Source organism: Leucopleurus acutus, assembly GCF_964270905.1.
Source record: "Leucopleurus acutus genome assembly, chromosome: 13".
Lineage (NCBI taxonomy): Eukaryota > Metazoa > Chordata > Mammalia > Artiodactyla > Delphinidae > Leucopleurus > Leucopleurus acutus.
The window spans coordinates 43,492,597-43,509,643 of NC_139155.1; the positions used below are offsets into that span (position 1 = coordinate 43,492,597).

Below are 17,047 nucleotides of genomic sequence, written 5' to 3' on the forward strand. Positions count from 1 at the left end.
GATTTTCTTAAATGTTGTGTGTCCTGAGTTAATTCTTAGTAATTCAATATTTGCACAAAGAAAAAAAGAGAATCTTTCATTATCATTGTATATTTTAGCATTATGGCACACACATAGACTAATAAATCTTCAATATTTACGTTATATATACAATTAGGAGAACTTATTACCTCTGGCAATTTTTTTCTAGATTCTTTTGAATTTTGCAATAACTGACTAATAATTACAAAATTAAAATATTTATTTCTTTTTGTGTGTGTGTGCGGTACGCGGGCCTCTCACTGTTGTGGCCTCTCCCGTTGCGGAGCACAGGCTCCGGACGCGCAGGCTCAGCGGCCATGGCTCACGGGCCCAGCCGCTCTGCGGCATGTGGGATCTTCCCGGACTGGGGCACGAACCCGTGTCCCCTGCATCGGCAGGCCGACTCTCAACCACTGCGCCACCAGGGAAGCCCGAAATATTTATTTCTTTATTCCCATTATTTACAATTAGTGTTTCCTTTTTAACTATCATCAGAATTTTTAGATCGTAACTAAGGCTTTTTCTTTTGTCTGATAAGACTATCTCTAGTGCTAAATTAAGCAATTGTTTTTATTTCAACAAATCTTAACATATGCAATTTTTAAAACCGAATGGAAAGAAAACATGATTAAGTATAAGAAATTCAAATGCTAAATAGAGTGGCAGTCTTTCATTCCTTTTAATGAATGAGAAAAAGATCTCTAAAGAATAACCATGTGGGGGCTTCCCTGGTGGCGCAGTGGTTGAGAGTCCGCCTGCCGATGCAGGGGACACGGGTTCGTGCCCAGGTCCGAGAAGATCCCACATGCCGCGGAGTGGTTGGGCCCGTGAGCCATGGCCGCTGAGCCTGCGCGTCCGGAGCCTGTGCTCCGCAACGGGAGAAACCACAACAGTGAGAGACTCGCGTAGTGCAAAACAAAAAAGAAAAAAAAAAGAAAAGAAAAAAGAATAACTATGTGGGATGTATCTCATAATCACCAACTTTGGGGGGCCATTAACTACTTTCTTTTTCCCTGAAGTCTTCCAGAATAATGCAGCCTATGAATGGGGGTGGTGAGCAGGGGAGGAAGGCAGGATGTGGTGAGAAGGGGGCTCTGATACCAGGGTTGACTGTGTCTTGCAGAAGGATATGTAGCAGGAAATCACCCCCCAATTCCCTCCCCAGTACCTGTGGTTTTTGTCTTTTTTCTTTTTTTTAAGTGTATAATTTGATATATTTTAAGGAGTTTTTTTAAAGTATAATTGACATATAATGTTATATTAGTGGTTTTTCAAATAGAGAAGAGGATAAGTAATGAGTCTAATTGCACGGTCATCTGGTTAAGGAATCAAACCTGGCCTGTAGCATAACTGTATAAAACACAATCTTATCCTTTCTTTAAATTTTTAAAAATTTTTGGTCATTCCTACATCAGTTACCTATAGCAGGCACAAAATAGAGTGGGCATCCAATCCACAGTGATTTCCCAGCATCCATTCCATCCCGCTCCTTTGCCACAGTGTGTGCACTGAACCAGACTGGGCTGAACAGGGCACCTTACCCTTGGCCGCAAGAAAGTGGCACATAAGCTAAGCCATGGCAATCAAAACCCTTCCCCAGGATACTGCAGAATGGGGCTGGAGGCAGAAAGCACCACATCCTGTCTGCGGCAGAGCCGTTAGGACCTGAGTCTGGCAGCACCAGCACCCCATCCCCTACCACAGAGGAGCTGGTTTAGTAGAACAAAGCCAGCACACACAAAGAGGTGGAACTGGGACGGCTGAGAATGAGACTTGGTAGCACTGGTAGCACACACGTTCCTGATTCCATTCATTCCTGGGGCCAGCTCGAACCCAGCCTTCCAAAGGTCAGAATTCGCAAGCCAATACAGTCCCCATTTGCTTAAGCAAACTTACCACTTCTTCACTTATAAGCCAAGGAGTCCTGAATTATACAACCAAAAGTCAAGTTTCAACTCAGCTGTTTCTAGAATTTATCTTTCTTACTTCTCTGGAATTCCACTGGGATGTCTATGACTAAACAGCAGTTGTGCTTCCTTAAAGAAAGCTACACTTTCTTTCTCATTTCTCATAGACTCTGCTAGGGAGCAGTGGTTAAATGCCTAGACTCTTGAGTCAGAAGGTCCTGGTCAAATTGTTACCCCAAAATTGGGTTCGCCTCTTGGTGGGTGTCGAGCCAAAAGACGTAACCAATTCAAAGAGCAGGAGAAGGAAGGATTTATTTCTTGCAGCAAGTAGGGAGAACACCAGGGATCTTTCCCAGAGCAGTGCCTCCCCAAACAGCAAAACTGGGGAAATTTCAAGCTAAAGGTATATGCATATTCATGAAGGGGTTTGGGTGGTATATGCATATTCATGAAGGGGCTTGAGCAGAAGAGAATTCAGCATAGAATTGGGGCAAAGTTTACCAGCATCCAGGCTTCAGCTGATTGAAGTCAAGAGGGTCAGAAAAGGTTAAGATCATCATCCCTTAAGTTCCAACCAGTCTGGGGTCTCAGCAGGTCATTACCATCCTCCACCTGGATGGGGGGACCTTAGTTCCTGCAGAACGCAGATATGTATCAGATTGGTATGATATCCCTTGAGGAAGAATCAGGACCTTGTTTTGTTGCTGAACTGTTTCTTGACTGCTTTTCCCTTGTTCCTGAATTCCCTCACTTCCGTTAAGATCATTAATTACTGAGACCTGTTCAAGGGCAGGAGTGCATGAGGCCAGGCTTAGATCACAAAATGCCTTAGGCCAAAAATGGCTTCTCTTATGTCAGGAAAGCCATGCCTGGTTCTCTTTCTCCAGGGACTCCCTACCTTATCTGTTTATAAAATCTCAGCTCACGGATTTACTAGCTGAGAGATCAAAGCACAGGGGTGACACCTGTTTAAATGGGTTCTAGTTAATGGGGAGGTTTTTTTGTGGGCTACTTGTCGATTGGCATATCACATAGTTTATGAATGCCACTAGTCAGTGGACTCTGATAGAATTATCTCGAGAAAACATTCCCATCTGTCACTCAGGGCTATCATTCTTAGCTTTCCCTTCCTTCCTTGTTCCTTCTTATATTGTTACTATAAATGATCCAAGAAATTATAACCAGAGGCAGCGGCAGCCAAAAGAAGACACAAATTGGAGGCAGATTAAGAGGATTAAGAATAGAAAATAGATAAGTTTCTTGGGATTGTTAGAGCTTCCAAGGAGAGAAGTATATTCAGTTCTTTTCTGATATTAACTACCTTTTTTATAGTTATCTTAATATTAACTTAGGAGCTTTCAGGCTACGAAAATTAATTCATGAAATACTGCCGAACTATGGAAGCGGAGAACACCCGTGGGAGTCGGATGAGGAGTCTGGCTAAGTTACAGATAAGCAAGGGTTTGTTGTACATTGATGACAGTGCAGGTGCCTTATCAGTTGGCGCATTATCACACCAACCTGGCAACCCCACGTGCTCCTTACATGTGATAGTTTTCCAAGGCTCCATCTAAAAGGAAATGTTGCATAATCCTAGCTGCTTTGGAGGGTACCAAATCACTCTCATTAAGGTTTATGAAGACTGAGTCATTCCCCAGAAAGGGGACACCTTTGATATAAAGCTACTCATTCAGAAAGGTAGTCCTTAAGGACCTGGGGATGACTTTGTTTTTGTTGGTTATACAATCATCAGAAAATGATGACAAAAACTTAAATCTTTTTATGGTGACCATTAGAGTAAGAACACAAGTCAACCCCAAAAAACATGTAATATTTGAAAATACTTGGAAAAGGAAAACAAAACAAAACAAAACTGGGACTTCCCTGGTGGCACGATGGTTAAGAATCCACCTGCCAATTCAGTGGACGTGGGTTCGAGTCCTGGTCCTGGAAGATCCCACATGCCACGGAGCAACTATGCCCTTGCACCTCAACTACTGAGCCTGTGCTCTAGATCCCTCGAGCCACAACTACTGAGCCCGTGTGCCACAACTACTGAAGCCTGCACACCTAGAGCCCGTGCTCTGCAACAAGAGAAGCCACCGCAATGAGAAGCCCTCACACCGCAACAGAGTAGCCCCCGCTCACCACAACCAGAGAAAGCCCGGCACAGCAACCAAGACCCAATGCAGACAAAAATAAATAAATATATAAATAAATGTATTAAAAAAAAAAAACCCAGATAGCTAACTCAACGCATTATCTGAGCTATATACACTTGAGGTAGTTATATGAAAGATGTACAAATAAGATTCCTTTTTAAAAAATTCTCCTTACAGTTTAGATGTCCTAATGTAGTGATTTGGAACCTGCAAACAATTTAATCACTTACAAAATTAAAAATATCTAACCTTTTCCCTCTTCCCCCTACGCCTGCCCGTGCATGACTTTACCAAGCCTCTGGAAGATCTGTTTCTGTGGGGTCCACGTGTGGCTGGACAGACAGGGAGCTGGGAAGGGAGCTCAGGATATTCTTGGAACCTCTTCTAGCCATGAGCTCTGGAACAGAAGGGCCTACTGAATGGCAGAAACTGCAATCCAGGCCTCACGTCTTCAGGAGGCCAAGAGCAGTTGAAAGCAGAGCTGAGGAGAGCCTTAAGTCTGAGGCTTAGTCCTTGGATTAGCAGGTCAAATAATAAATTCCTTGGTAAAGCAAACTCTTCAGTCTGAGGAACTCCTTTGCAGTCTCAGTCACACTGTTAGATTTTTACCTCACTTTCCCATACAGATGATTCTGCTCCCAATTCCGATGTCAGGAGTGGGCGTGCAGGCAGGAGAGGCAGGCATTTCCCACACCACCAAGGAATTCCCCTTCACCAGCTGGCTGTCCTACAATTCAACTCAGTTCTGACACTATCTACCCGGAAATAGCATCAGACTCCGCAAATTAAGGACTTAGTGGTACCCTAGATGTCAGTTGCAAATCCAGGTCGCCACCCACACTTCTGATCCAATGACCCCCCTCCTTGGGTTGGATTAATTTGCTAGAGGAGCTCATAGAACTCAGAGAAACATTTTTCTTACCAGATTACTGTCTTATTATAAAAGGATATAACTCAGGAATAGCTAGATGAAAGAGATGTGTAGGACAAGGTATGGGGGAAGGGAGTGGAGCTTCCATGCTCCCTAAGCAGCCCACTCTCCCCATCCTGCCATGTGTTCACCAACCCAGTTGTCCAAACCACAGCCTTTTGGGGTTCAATGGAAGCTTCATTATACAGGCACAACTGATTAAGTCATTGGCCATTGGTGATTGATTCCACCTCCAGTCCCACCTTTCCCTGGAAATCAGGGGGTGGGATGAAATTTCCAACCCTTTAATCTTGGTCAGTTCCCCTGGCAACTAGACCCCATCCTTAGGTGAGTTCCGAAAGTCACCTCACTAACATAAGACACCTTTACAGTTCTCATCGCTTAGGAAATTCCAAGATTTTTAGGAGCACTACAGCAGGAACAGGAAGACCAAATATATATTTCTTACTAGAAATCACATTATCACACATACTTACCAGAACAATTTCTTTTCTGTTTGTTCCACAAGTAGAGGTTTGGTTTAGTTTGGCTTTGCTTGATAATTTTCTTCTTAAAGAGTTAACGTATGTTCTGTATAGGTAGTACTTAAAGGGCAGATCAGATGTATCATCTCCCACTCCTGAGGTATGGCTGGCTCCTCAGTGGAGTGTGTTAAAAAAGAGACAGCAGGGGCTTCCCTGGTGGCGCAGTGGTTGAGAGTCGGCCTGCCGATGCAGGGGACACGGGTTCGTGCCCCGGTCCGGGAGGATCCCACATGCCGTGGAGCGGCTGGGCCCGTGAGCCATGGCCGCTGAGCCTGCGCGTCCAGAGCCTGTGCTCCGCAATGGGAGAGGCCACAACAGTGAGAGGCCCGCATACCGCAAAAAAAAGAAAAAAGAGACAGCAGGCCCCAAATAGAGTCACTTGTGCTAACCTTGCATCAGCAAACCAAGACTTAATACCTAACTTAATTGCAGTTTCAACCCCTCCGCTCCCCTGCCCGCCCCACCCGGGCAGAAAGGTAACCTTTAACCAGTCAACCTGGAATCACCTGGTTAGCATTGGTGAGGTCATCTGCCCCTTCCGTTCCCTTTAGGAAGGTGACCTTGCCTAAAACAATGCATTCTTTGCTAATAAATTTCTTCTTCTGGCCCTTTCACCTTTAAAACCCTTCCCTTTTCTACAGCTTGGTGGAATTCCTTTCAATTTGCCAGATAGGATGCTGTCCAATTCATGAATCGTTTAATAAAGCCAATCTGAGCTTTAAATTTACTCCGTTGAATTTCTGTTGTCCAACAGGTGGCACACCCTGCCTACGGCACCACACGTATATAGCAGAGTTGGAAAAAGCAGAGATTGAAGGCCAGATTGACCTAATTCTAAACATAGTATTTTTCACCTGCCAAATAAGGATAATACCACAAAGGACTGTTGTGAGAATTAAATATATAAAATGCCTCACAAAGTCTAGAATTGAGTACGGGGCCCTCGGAAAATATTAGCTCCCTTCTCCTGACCAAGAAGAAGGTTAGTTCTCTTCTTCTGATCTTGCTAATCTCCAAAATCCCAAAAGAGGTTTATGAACTGTCCACCTCCAGGGGCCTGTTTCCACCTGCTAGGTTGGTTTGAAATGGGCATTTAACTGGCCAGTGACTGTTTCCATAACAGCGTTTCCCAGCCATCTGAGAGCTCTGATGAAAATTTCCTATAATCGGTAACTCTAATGATGGCAAGCACTTTGTCTCTGATGTAAACTACATCTGAGCACTGGAGTCAATGTTCTAGAAGGCTTCTAGTCTAATGGCTTTAGCAGTCAGACATGACTTCAGTGGTGAACTTTGGATTTATGGTAAAATTCTAGACGCCGAAGTATACTTGTTTGTACCTTCTGCAGTCCATGTTCTTATTTAAATATGATATTAAAGATAAACTCAATAAACTTTTATTTAAATAATTTTTTTAATTTTTAATAATTTTTTTAAGAAAGAGAGATTTCCTAGAAGAAAGCAATGCCACAAGCTCATCATGCCAAAGGAGAACATTTGATATAAGTTTATAATTTTGACAGAAATTTCTTGTCCTCAATATAGCCTTTCAGGGGTCAAGGCTGGAGTCTTACTTTTAAAGATCTCAGTTTCTAACTGGTGTGTGCCGCAGAGGGCTCTAGAACCCTGATGGGAACGAAGTTTCTATGAGCACAAGCTTGACACGTGTATATGTGTGTGTATGTAAGTGTGTGTTGGGTGGAAACATTTAATAGGAATGTTCTAAAACAAATAATAGGACAGTAGAAAAAACAAAATAAATATTTATATACAGATATGTGGGCTTTAAAGACTAAAAAGAAAAAATTTTAATAAATAAAGATAATCTGATTGGAACCATTCTTTCCAGGCCCTAAGCAGTGGTGTCCAAAGAAATAGAGGGATTTTAATGTCATTTTGAGCCCCAAGATTAAATGATGTTCACTCTCTCCCATGTTATTTAAAAGCACTGATTAACTCATCAAAATCCCCAGGTACAAAAAGGCCCAAAAGAGTGAATGAAAAAAAAAAAAGAGTGAATGAAAGAGCAAATGTGAGTGTTTAACAACATGGGCATGATTTTGCCTATGGAATAAGGTGTAATTAAATTCTATGCAAAATGTGAAATTCTTAATTTGAAATAGCACAGTATTAAATGTCGTGATAAAGAATCTCTCGGCATTTCCCTGGTGGTCCAGCGGTTAAGACTCCGTGCTTCAAGGCAGGGGGCGTGGGTTCCATCCCTGGTCGGGAAACTAAGATCCCACATGCCGTGCTGCATAGCTGGAAAAAAAAAAAAGTCTGTCTCTCTGTCTCTGTGCAAAATTAAAATAATGTGAAACATCTTAAATTTAAAATTCTTTAAGGATCTCATAATTTTAAAGCTAGTGGCCCACAAGAATTGAAAACTGTGATTATGCTCTAACCATAGGGCAGTGCCACTTTAGCTGATTTCCAGAAATACCCATCATCCCTTGCCAGTCAAAACTGGTAGAAACAAATGGCATCACAAACTTGCAGTCAAAGGCCTCACAAGTCTGACTTGACAACCGTGCTGAATGGTGGGCATGGAACCACAAAATGATGCTTCCACGGGAAAAGGTCTTTAGATGATCAAATCCAATTCCCTCATTTTATAGGATTGTAATATTCCATTAAAGGGACCTACTCTCTGCTTTTTTTTTTTTTGGCTGCGCCTGGTGGCATGTGGGATCTTAGTTCCTCCACCAGGGATCAAACCTGTGCCCCCTGCAGTGGAAGCATGGAGTCTTAACCACTGGACTGCCAGGGAAGTCCCCCTACTCCCTGCCTTGAAACAATGATGAAAAATCTTATACTCCCCCCACTGGAGAAGTGGTTAGTTATTTAATACCTCAGACCATGTATCTTAAATAATCACAGGATACAGGGATGATGGAAAAAGTTAAAGAAAAATATCCTGGTGTGAGAATCATGGCAGTTACTGGATCACAGCAGACTGAGATGGCTCCATTTCCCCTCTTACTTGAAAGAAAACTGGGTGTGGGATGGGAGTTTTTGTATAATTGAAAAAGAGAAAACATTTATGTAAACTGTTATATGCTCCAGTTATAACCTTTGGAAACCACTGTAAAAATAAAAATCCATATACTATTAAAAAGCTTAAAGCCTGGGCTTCCCTGGTGGCGCAGTGGTTGAGAGTCCTCCTGCCGATGCAGGGGACACGGGTTCGTGCCCGGTACGGGAAGGTCCCACGTGCCACGGAGCGGCTGGGCCCGTGAGCCATGGCTGCTGGGCCTGCGCATCCGGAGCCTGTGCTCCGCAGCGGGAGAGGCCACAGCAGTGAAAGACCCGCGTACCGCAAAAAAAAAAAAAAAAAAGCTTAAAGCCTGAGTCTAACAGGTAACTCAAATTTGGACCCAATATGGCTACATGATATTAATAAATGGCATTTTGCTAAAGTGCATACATACCTACTCACTCCCTTGTCCTCATGATATCTTCATATACTACCTATGAGTAATATGACTATATTCATATATAAGAAATCAGAGAGGTTTTCATCTATTGCTCCTAGAATTGAAAATACAAACTTCTCAAAAATTTATCTCATTCTCAAGTAGGGAATTCCTGATTATGGAATAGTAACAGCTTGTCCATAACTTGGTAGTGTTAATCATCCAAGAACCAAACAATGGGAGACAAATAACATTTGCAGCACAAATGGTCATGGCACTGCATAGAAAAAAAACAATGATGATATCAACTTTTGAGGGGCCGAATTCTCTTATCCAGGGTTTTAATCGTAAACTGCCATGAACATGTGTTGTGAGGAGAGGCACATATACAATTATTTTAAAAAACTACTTTTAACTAAAAAAAAAAAATCACTGAGAATAATCCATTATCATCCAAGATTCTCCTTCCTGCTTTCTTACCCTCCCTTTCATCATCCCTTTGTATTTCCTCTTCTAACAATAGCAGTTCTTACCTACATAGTGGTTGTGATGTGCCAGGCGCTGTAGTTTATCCTCGCAACAACATTATGAGCTAAATAATATTACTACTCAGTATAGAGATGAGGAAATTAAGGCATAGAGAGATTAAATAACTGTCCCAGGTCACACAGCAAATGTGTAGTGAGATTTTTTTCTTTTTATAGCTTTTTAAAAAATTAATTTATTTATTTTTGGCTGCATTGGGTCTTCGTTGCTGCGCGTGGGCTTTCTCTAGTTGCAGCGAGCGGGGGCTATTCTTCATTGCGGTGCGTGGGCTTCTCATCGTGGTGGCTTCTCTTGTTGCGGAGCACGGGCTCTAGGTGCACGGGCTCAGTAGTTGTGGCTCTCAGGCTCTAGAGCGCAGGCTCAGTAGTTGTGGCACACAACCTTAGTTGCTCCGCGGCATGTGCGATCCTTCCCCGGCCAGGGCTCGAACCTGTGTCCCCTGCATTGGCAGGCGGCTTCCTAACCACTGCATCACCAGGGAAGCCCTGTGTTGTGAGATTTGAACCTAAGCAGTCTGGCTTCAGAGTGTACACTCTTAACCAAGAGCGTGTGGGCAACAATTTCTCTTTTGTCGCTAAAGTGACCTCCTACAACTTCCTTTGATTAGTGGTATATTCATACAATGGAATATTATTCATCTGTGAAAAGGAATGATGTACTGATGTATGATACAATGTAGATGAACCTTGAAAATCTTAGGCTAAATGAAAGAAGCCAGACATAAAATGTTACATATTATGTGATTCTAGTTACACAAAATGTCCAGAATAGGCGAATCCATAAAGACAGAAAGCAAATTAGTGGTTGCCAGGGGCTTCAAGGTGGGGCAAGGAGGAAGGGGAGTAACTGCTTAGTGGATACAGAATGTTCTTTAGGGTGATGAAAATAATCTAGCGCTGGATAGTGCTGGTGATTATATAACAATGTGATGTACTAAATGCCACTTCAAAATGGTTAAAATGGTGAATTTTATAGTTTTAAAATTTTTAACACAATAAAAAAATTGGAAAATAAAAAGTAATGATGGATAGAACTGCTGGTATCTTAGCCCAAATCAAGGCAGTCGTGCCAAACTGAACTAATAGTCATTGTAATCTTCACTGTTACACACTTGCAGTAAATAAATAAATGAGTAAATAATTTTAAAGCCAATTTTACCTAAGAATATCCTTTAATGAAGCAGTAACCATTATTACCTGTACAAAATCTCAAACCTTGAGCATACATCTTTTTTATATTCTGCGTGATCCAATGAACGTACTAATAAAGCACTTCTGCCGCACGATGAAGTACAATGATTATCTTAAGGAAAAGCGCCTGTAAGATTTTTGAGTTAGATGAATTAGCCACTTTTTTCAAAGAATACCATTTTTACTTTAAAAAACACTTAAAGGATAAATAATGGTCATTCAGACTTAGTTATCTGGCAGATATTTTTTCAAACTTGAATGAAGACTATGATTTTATATACATATATAATGTAATATATAACATATATATAGTTTAGTACATTATATATGATTTTTAGTGTCCCTTTGCACAGCTTTTATAGTGGCTCTCTAGGTATTACATTAGATATATAATTATAAGTTAAAAATTGTTACATTATATATAAATTATTTATAATTATATATATATAAAATGTAATACAATTCAATAGAGGAACTATAGCCTTTTCAACACAATGCCTAGAGCAATCGAACCTCCACAGCCAAAAAATTAACTCAACCTAAACCTCAAACCTTTGATAAAAATTAACTCAAAATGTATCACTGAGTTAAATATAAAACAAAAAATATATAAAACATCTTTTTAAACAGAAGAAAATATTCAGGATCTAGGGCTAGACAAAGAGTTCTGAGACTTGGGTATACCAAAAACACAATCCACTAAAAGGAAAGACTGATAAATTGGACTTTATCAAAATTAAAAGCTTTTGCTCTGCAAAATATCCTTTTAGGAGAATGAAAAGACACGCTGCAGAGTGGCAAAATATGTTTCCAAACCGTACATTCAACAAAGGGACAGATCTAGAATATATTTAAAAGTCTCAAAACGCAATGGTATAAGAGCAAAAAATCCATTTAGAGCATGAGTAAAAGATGTAAAGAGATAGTCCACGGAAGATGATATAGAGATGGCAAATAAGTACATGAAAAGATGTTCAGTATCATGCATCACTAGGGAAGTGCAGACTAAAACCACAGTGAGATATCACTACACACTTAATCAGAATGGCTAAAATAAAAAATAGTGACAAGGGACTTGCCTGGCGGTCCAGTGGTTAGGACTCGGTGCTTTCACTGCTGAGGCCCGGGTTCAATCCCTGGTCAGGGAACTAAAATCTAAGATCCCACAAGCCATGCAGCGCGGCCAAAAATAAAAAAATAGTGACAAGTGAAAGAAGCCAATCTGAAAAGGTGACTTACTATATGATTCCAACTAAATGATGTTCTGGAAAAGGCAAAACCATGGAGACAGTAAAGAGATTAGTGGTTGTGGGGAGGGGTGGGTAGGGAGAGGGGTGAATAGGTAGAGCACAGAGGATTTTTTAGGGCAGTGAAACTATTCTACAGGACACTGTTGTAGTGGATACATGTCATTATTCACCTGTCAAAACCCACAGAATGTAGAACACCAAGAGTGAATCCTAATGTAAACTATGGACTTTCAGTGATAATAACGTATCAATGTAGATTCATCAATTATAACAAATTTATCTGGTGGGGATATTGATGGTGGGAGAAGCTTGTGTGTATGTGGGCACAAGGGGTATAGGGGATATCTCTCTAAGTTCTGCTCAGTTTTGCTGTGACTCTAAAACTACTCTAAATAATGGAGTCTATCAGGAAAAAAAAAGTGATAAAACCCAAGCTGGTAAGGATCAGAGAAACTGCATCACCACTGCTGGTGGGAATGTAAAATGGTATAGGCACAATGCAAATCAGTAGCAGTTTCTTAAAAAACTAAACATGCAACTACCATATGACCCAGCAATGCTCTCCTGGGCATGTATCCCAGAAAAAATGCAGAGTTATATCTATATGAAAACCAGTACATGAATATTTAGAGCAGCTTTATTTGCAATAACCAAAATCTGGAAACAACCCAAATGTCCTGCAACAAGTGGATGATTAAACAAACTGTGGTGCATCCATGGCATGAAATTCTATTCAGCCATCAGAAAGGAACAAATTATTGTACACACAACAACCTGGATGAATTACAGAGAATTATGCCGAGTTAAAAAAAAAAATCAATCCCCAAAATTTCTATACTGCATGGTTCCGTTAATATAACATTTTTAAATGACAAAACTATAAAAATAGAGAACAGATTAATGATTGCCAAGGGTTTTTTGTTTCTCCCCCCCGCCCCACTCGCTTGGCATGCGGGATCTTAGTTCCCCAACCAGGGATCCAACCTGTGCCCCCTGCAGTGGAAGCTTGGTGTCTTAACCACTGGACAGCCAGGGAAGTCCCAGATTGCCATGGTTTAAACAGGAGGTGGGAATGAGACAGAAAGGGACTTGGTTATATGAAGGCAATTTGATGGATTTTTGTGGTAATGAAACTGTTCTGTAGTTTGTATCAATATCAACATCCTTGTTGTGATACTGCACTAAAGTTTTGCAAGTTGTCACTGTAGAGGGAAACTAAGTGAAGGGTACACAGGGATCACTGTATTATTTCTAACAACTGCATGTAAATCTACAATGATCTCAAAATAAAACTTGAATTTAAAAAATTCAATGAAGTCATGTACCTGTCATACAAGGAGGACAGTACTTATTGTCGATGATAAACTTTAAGCTTTCAAGCAAAAATTAGCATTTTGGAAAATTTGTTTCAGACACCATGAGCATCAACTTCCAAGACTTAAAAGACTTTTTTAATGAGACGAGTGGTGACATTAATGTTATGTTTTGTTACTGTGTGATGAAATGTACCAAAAGTTGTAAGAGCTACATAAGTCAGTGAACCAATATTTTCTAAATAATCAATGCACGATATGACAAAATCATGCATAGATGAAAATCCATTCAAAATATGAGATAGACCAATAGATTTACTGGATGGAGTACCAAAATTCATTGATATGTTTTCAGATTCCAATTGTATCTAACATTTAAGAAATTACCATTTGTCCACTTTTAACAAAGGATATTCAAAACAAATATCCGTAATGACTTGGAAAGCTATTCAAATATGCCTCCTTTTTCCAACTACATATCTGTGTAAGTTTAGATCTTCTTTATATTCTTCTACAAAAATAATATATTGCAACAGACTGAATGCAGACACTTATGTAAGAATTCAGCTGTTTTCTATTAAGCCAGATATTAGAGATTTGCAAAAAATGTAACACAACACACACTGTTTTTGCTAAATTTTCTTTTGTTTTGGAAAATACAGTTATTTTTCAATATGTATTTTCAATAAGTATTTATGTTAACACGTATGGGCTTGTTATTTTTCAAGGATTAACAAAGACATAGTTTTCAATTTTCCTCATTTGAATGTCTAGTATGGTAAGAACTGATAAATGGAATATTCATATGCAAAAGCTCTTTGGGGCCCTCAATAATTTCTAAAAGTATAAAGGCTCCTGAAACCCAAAACTCTGAGAACTATTCTAGGAGTTTAAAATGTTCTTATTGATTGTAGTTGTATGTTCAAACAGATTCTAAACCAGACTCACATACTGTGGGGCTTAAGTCAGAAAACAAGAGAGAGAATTCCCTGGTGGTCCAGTGGTAAGGACTCTGCGCTCTCACTGCTGAGGTCCTGGTTTTGATTCCTGGTCGGGAAACTAAAATCCCACAAGCCGCAAACATGGTCAGTAATAATAATAATAATAAAGGAAACAAGAGAGTGGCCAGTTTTAGAGCTGTGGGGGGCACATGTCCCCAGGGAGAAAGGAGCTGCCCTCTGTCCCTCCCTACATCGGGACAGGACAGCATGGAAATGCTGAGATTCCACATGGAAGATCATTCCCATTGGGTGTTTCCAGTGGGTTTCTAGGGAATCACCTGTGAGGCCAACATACTTGGCCCTCAAAGAGAAGGCAGTCATTTAGAAAGCTACCCCCAGCTCTTGCTCTCCATTTTATAGACAATATTATGCTTCCAGAACAGCCTGAATTTCTTCTCCACCTTTACCTATTTTTATTTTTTATTTTCTTACTCCTCTCCTTTAAAAACAAAAACACAAGCAACATTTCACCAATTAGACCTTTACCAAAATAATGATTTGTAGTATATCCAGCTATGTACAGAGATGATCCGTCTGTAGCAGATGAAGTGGTTGTAATACATTGTAGGTGAAACCATCATGAAGAATTTTTCATTTCATTTGTTGGCTGTATTGCTGAGTTAATCTTCAAAGTGCATGTTGCTAAAAGAGGGAAGAACAATCGATCACTTAATTTCTAAATTTAAAAACTCTCATTGAAATGAATCCAATGAAACAGTCTAATGTTTAAATGAAGTACCATGAGCAGTCTCCTGGCACCCCTCCCAACTGGCAAGGGGACCCCAGGCTCGTCTCCAGGAACATGCTCTGGCCTATCCCACTTTATTCAGATGCTAAAACATCAGGGTGAGCAAACACTTCAGTCTCAGGAAAAAGGTCATTCTGATTTAAGATTTAAACTAGAGCTGGAGTTTCTGCTATCAGTAAATTTACTGTAGAAATGCCTAGACTAAGGAAAATGTAAGTTGACTCCTTGCTCTTGGGCATGTTTAAATGACCCAGAGGCAAAACAGTTCTGTTTTTATAATATGGTGGCTGTGTGTGTGTGTTTCCACTTAATGGCCCTACCATGTCCCTGATACTCTAATAGTTCTTTCCTTGATTGAATTAACTTCCTTCTTTCTCTTCTCTTTGTTTTATCATTTTCTTTAATTCCAATTTTAGGTCGACAAATCGGCCTTTATAATAGCACTTACATCTACCAGTTTCCAGAGGAATATCCTGGCAGTCCCATCCACCAGCTAACTGGTCCTCTCCTCCCTAACCACTCCCGCACCATTCCTACTCCAGCCCCCAAGTACATCGCTACTAGCCCAGAGGATCATGCCGGTGGGCACAGCTTCCACCAGGTTGACCTACTGGGTCATTGACCGATCTGTCCCTTTTATTTTGAGCCATAGAGTAAGCTAGAAATACCTGTTTTAAAAAACAAAAAACAACAAAAAAAACATATATATATATATATATATTTTTTTTTTTTTTTTTTTTTGCGGTACGCGGGCCTCTCACTGCTGTGGCCTCTCCCGCTGTGGAGCACAGGCTCCGGACGCGCAGGCTCAGCGGCCATGGCTCACGGGCCCAGCCGCTCCGCGGCATGTGGGATTCTCCCGGACCGGGGCACGAACCCGTGTTCCCTGCATCGGCAGGTGGACTCTCAACCACTGCGCCACCAGGGAAGCCCAAACCTATATATATTTTAAGTAGTTTTCTAATAAGCTTGTGAAGTAATTGATCCACTGCCTATGACCAGCTTTAAACATCTTCCTGAGGTTGAGGAAACATGACAGCAGTGTATGAGAATAAAACTATTTGCTTTCTGTTCATTATCATTGTTCATCTTTTGAATAACTTCACAAATGTATTGTCTTTAACAAACAAGTGTCTTTAAACAAATAAGTTTGTCTACTAAAAGAAATCAAAAATTTGAAATACAGCATGTCAGGCTTCCCTGGTGGCGCAGTGGTTGAGAGTCCGCCTGCCAATGCAGGGGACACGGGTTCGTGCCCCGGTCCGGGAAGATCCCACATGCCGCGGAGCGGCTGGGCCCGTGAGCCATGGCCGCTGAGCCTGCGCTTCCGGAGCCTGTGCTCCACAACGGGAGAGGCCACAACAGTGAGAGGCCCGCGTACCACAAAAAAATTAATTAATTAATTAATTAATTTAATTTAATACAGCATGTCTTGAATAATCATTTTTTTAAAGAAAATATCCTCACGCTTAAGGTAATTGCAGTATTTTCGGTTTCAGAGATGTGTTAATTGGGCGTGTTTTGTCTTCAGTTTTGCTAGTAATTTTCAGAGACCCTGTTTTGAATGAAATAGAACTGGGAGAATTTTTAAGTTTCACTTTTAAATGATGTTCAGATTTTATTCCATTAGAAGTGCTCTTTTATGAGTGAGAATAGGAATCTGCATATGAAACTGTGCTCTCTATGACTGGGGTATGTAGCGGGTGCTGGGGTTCTCTGTTAGTCCTGCCCTTCCAAATGAAAGCTTTCCTGCAGGACATGCCCTACCCCAAAGGGTGCTGCCTTGCTTAATTTTCTGCTCCCTCCCCGGGGACAGCCCCAATCCAATGGCTGTTGATGTGGGGAGTACAATGGCCTGGCCCCGTTGCCTCAATTCAGGGCACTCTAAGGGCCACCCCAGCTCCAGAGCTCCCTGCAGAGGATGCTGAGGCCTCAGCTGCAACCACAGCACAATCCAACCTTGCCCTCTGCCTGGGCCACCTTCCCTCACTCCATCACTGGTGTTCCCAAGAGCACGCACAGTGAACGTCCTGTGTGC

General features: G+C 41.1%; 1 protein-coding gene and 1 long non-coding RNA gene across 2 annotated transcripts in view; one reads left to right on the forward strand and one right to left on the reverse strand.

The window, feature by feature from the left end:
- LOC309970932 overlaps positions 1-17,047 on the forward strand; it is a 371,169-nt gene that overhangs the window by 272,867 nt on the left and 81,255 nt on the right. The gene's annotated exons all lie outside the window — the stretch shown is intronic.
- Positions 1-17,047, reverse strand: part of MEP1B (meprin A subunit beta) — a gene marked incomplete at both ends in the record, with an annotated part of 66,522 nt that overhangs the window by 24,365 nt on the left and 25,110 nt on the right. The window contains one exon of the mRNA XM_082853051.1: positions 1,721-1,859. Coding sequence (XP_082709177.1) covers positions 1,721-1,859 — 139 coding nt within the window. The remainder of the gene's footprint in view (positions 1-1,720; positions 1,860-17,047) is intronic.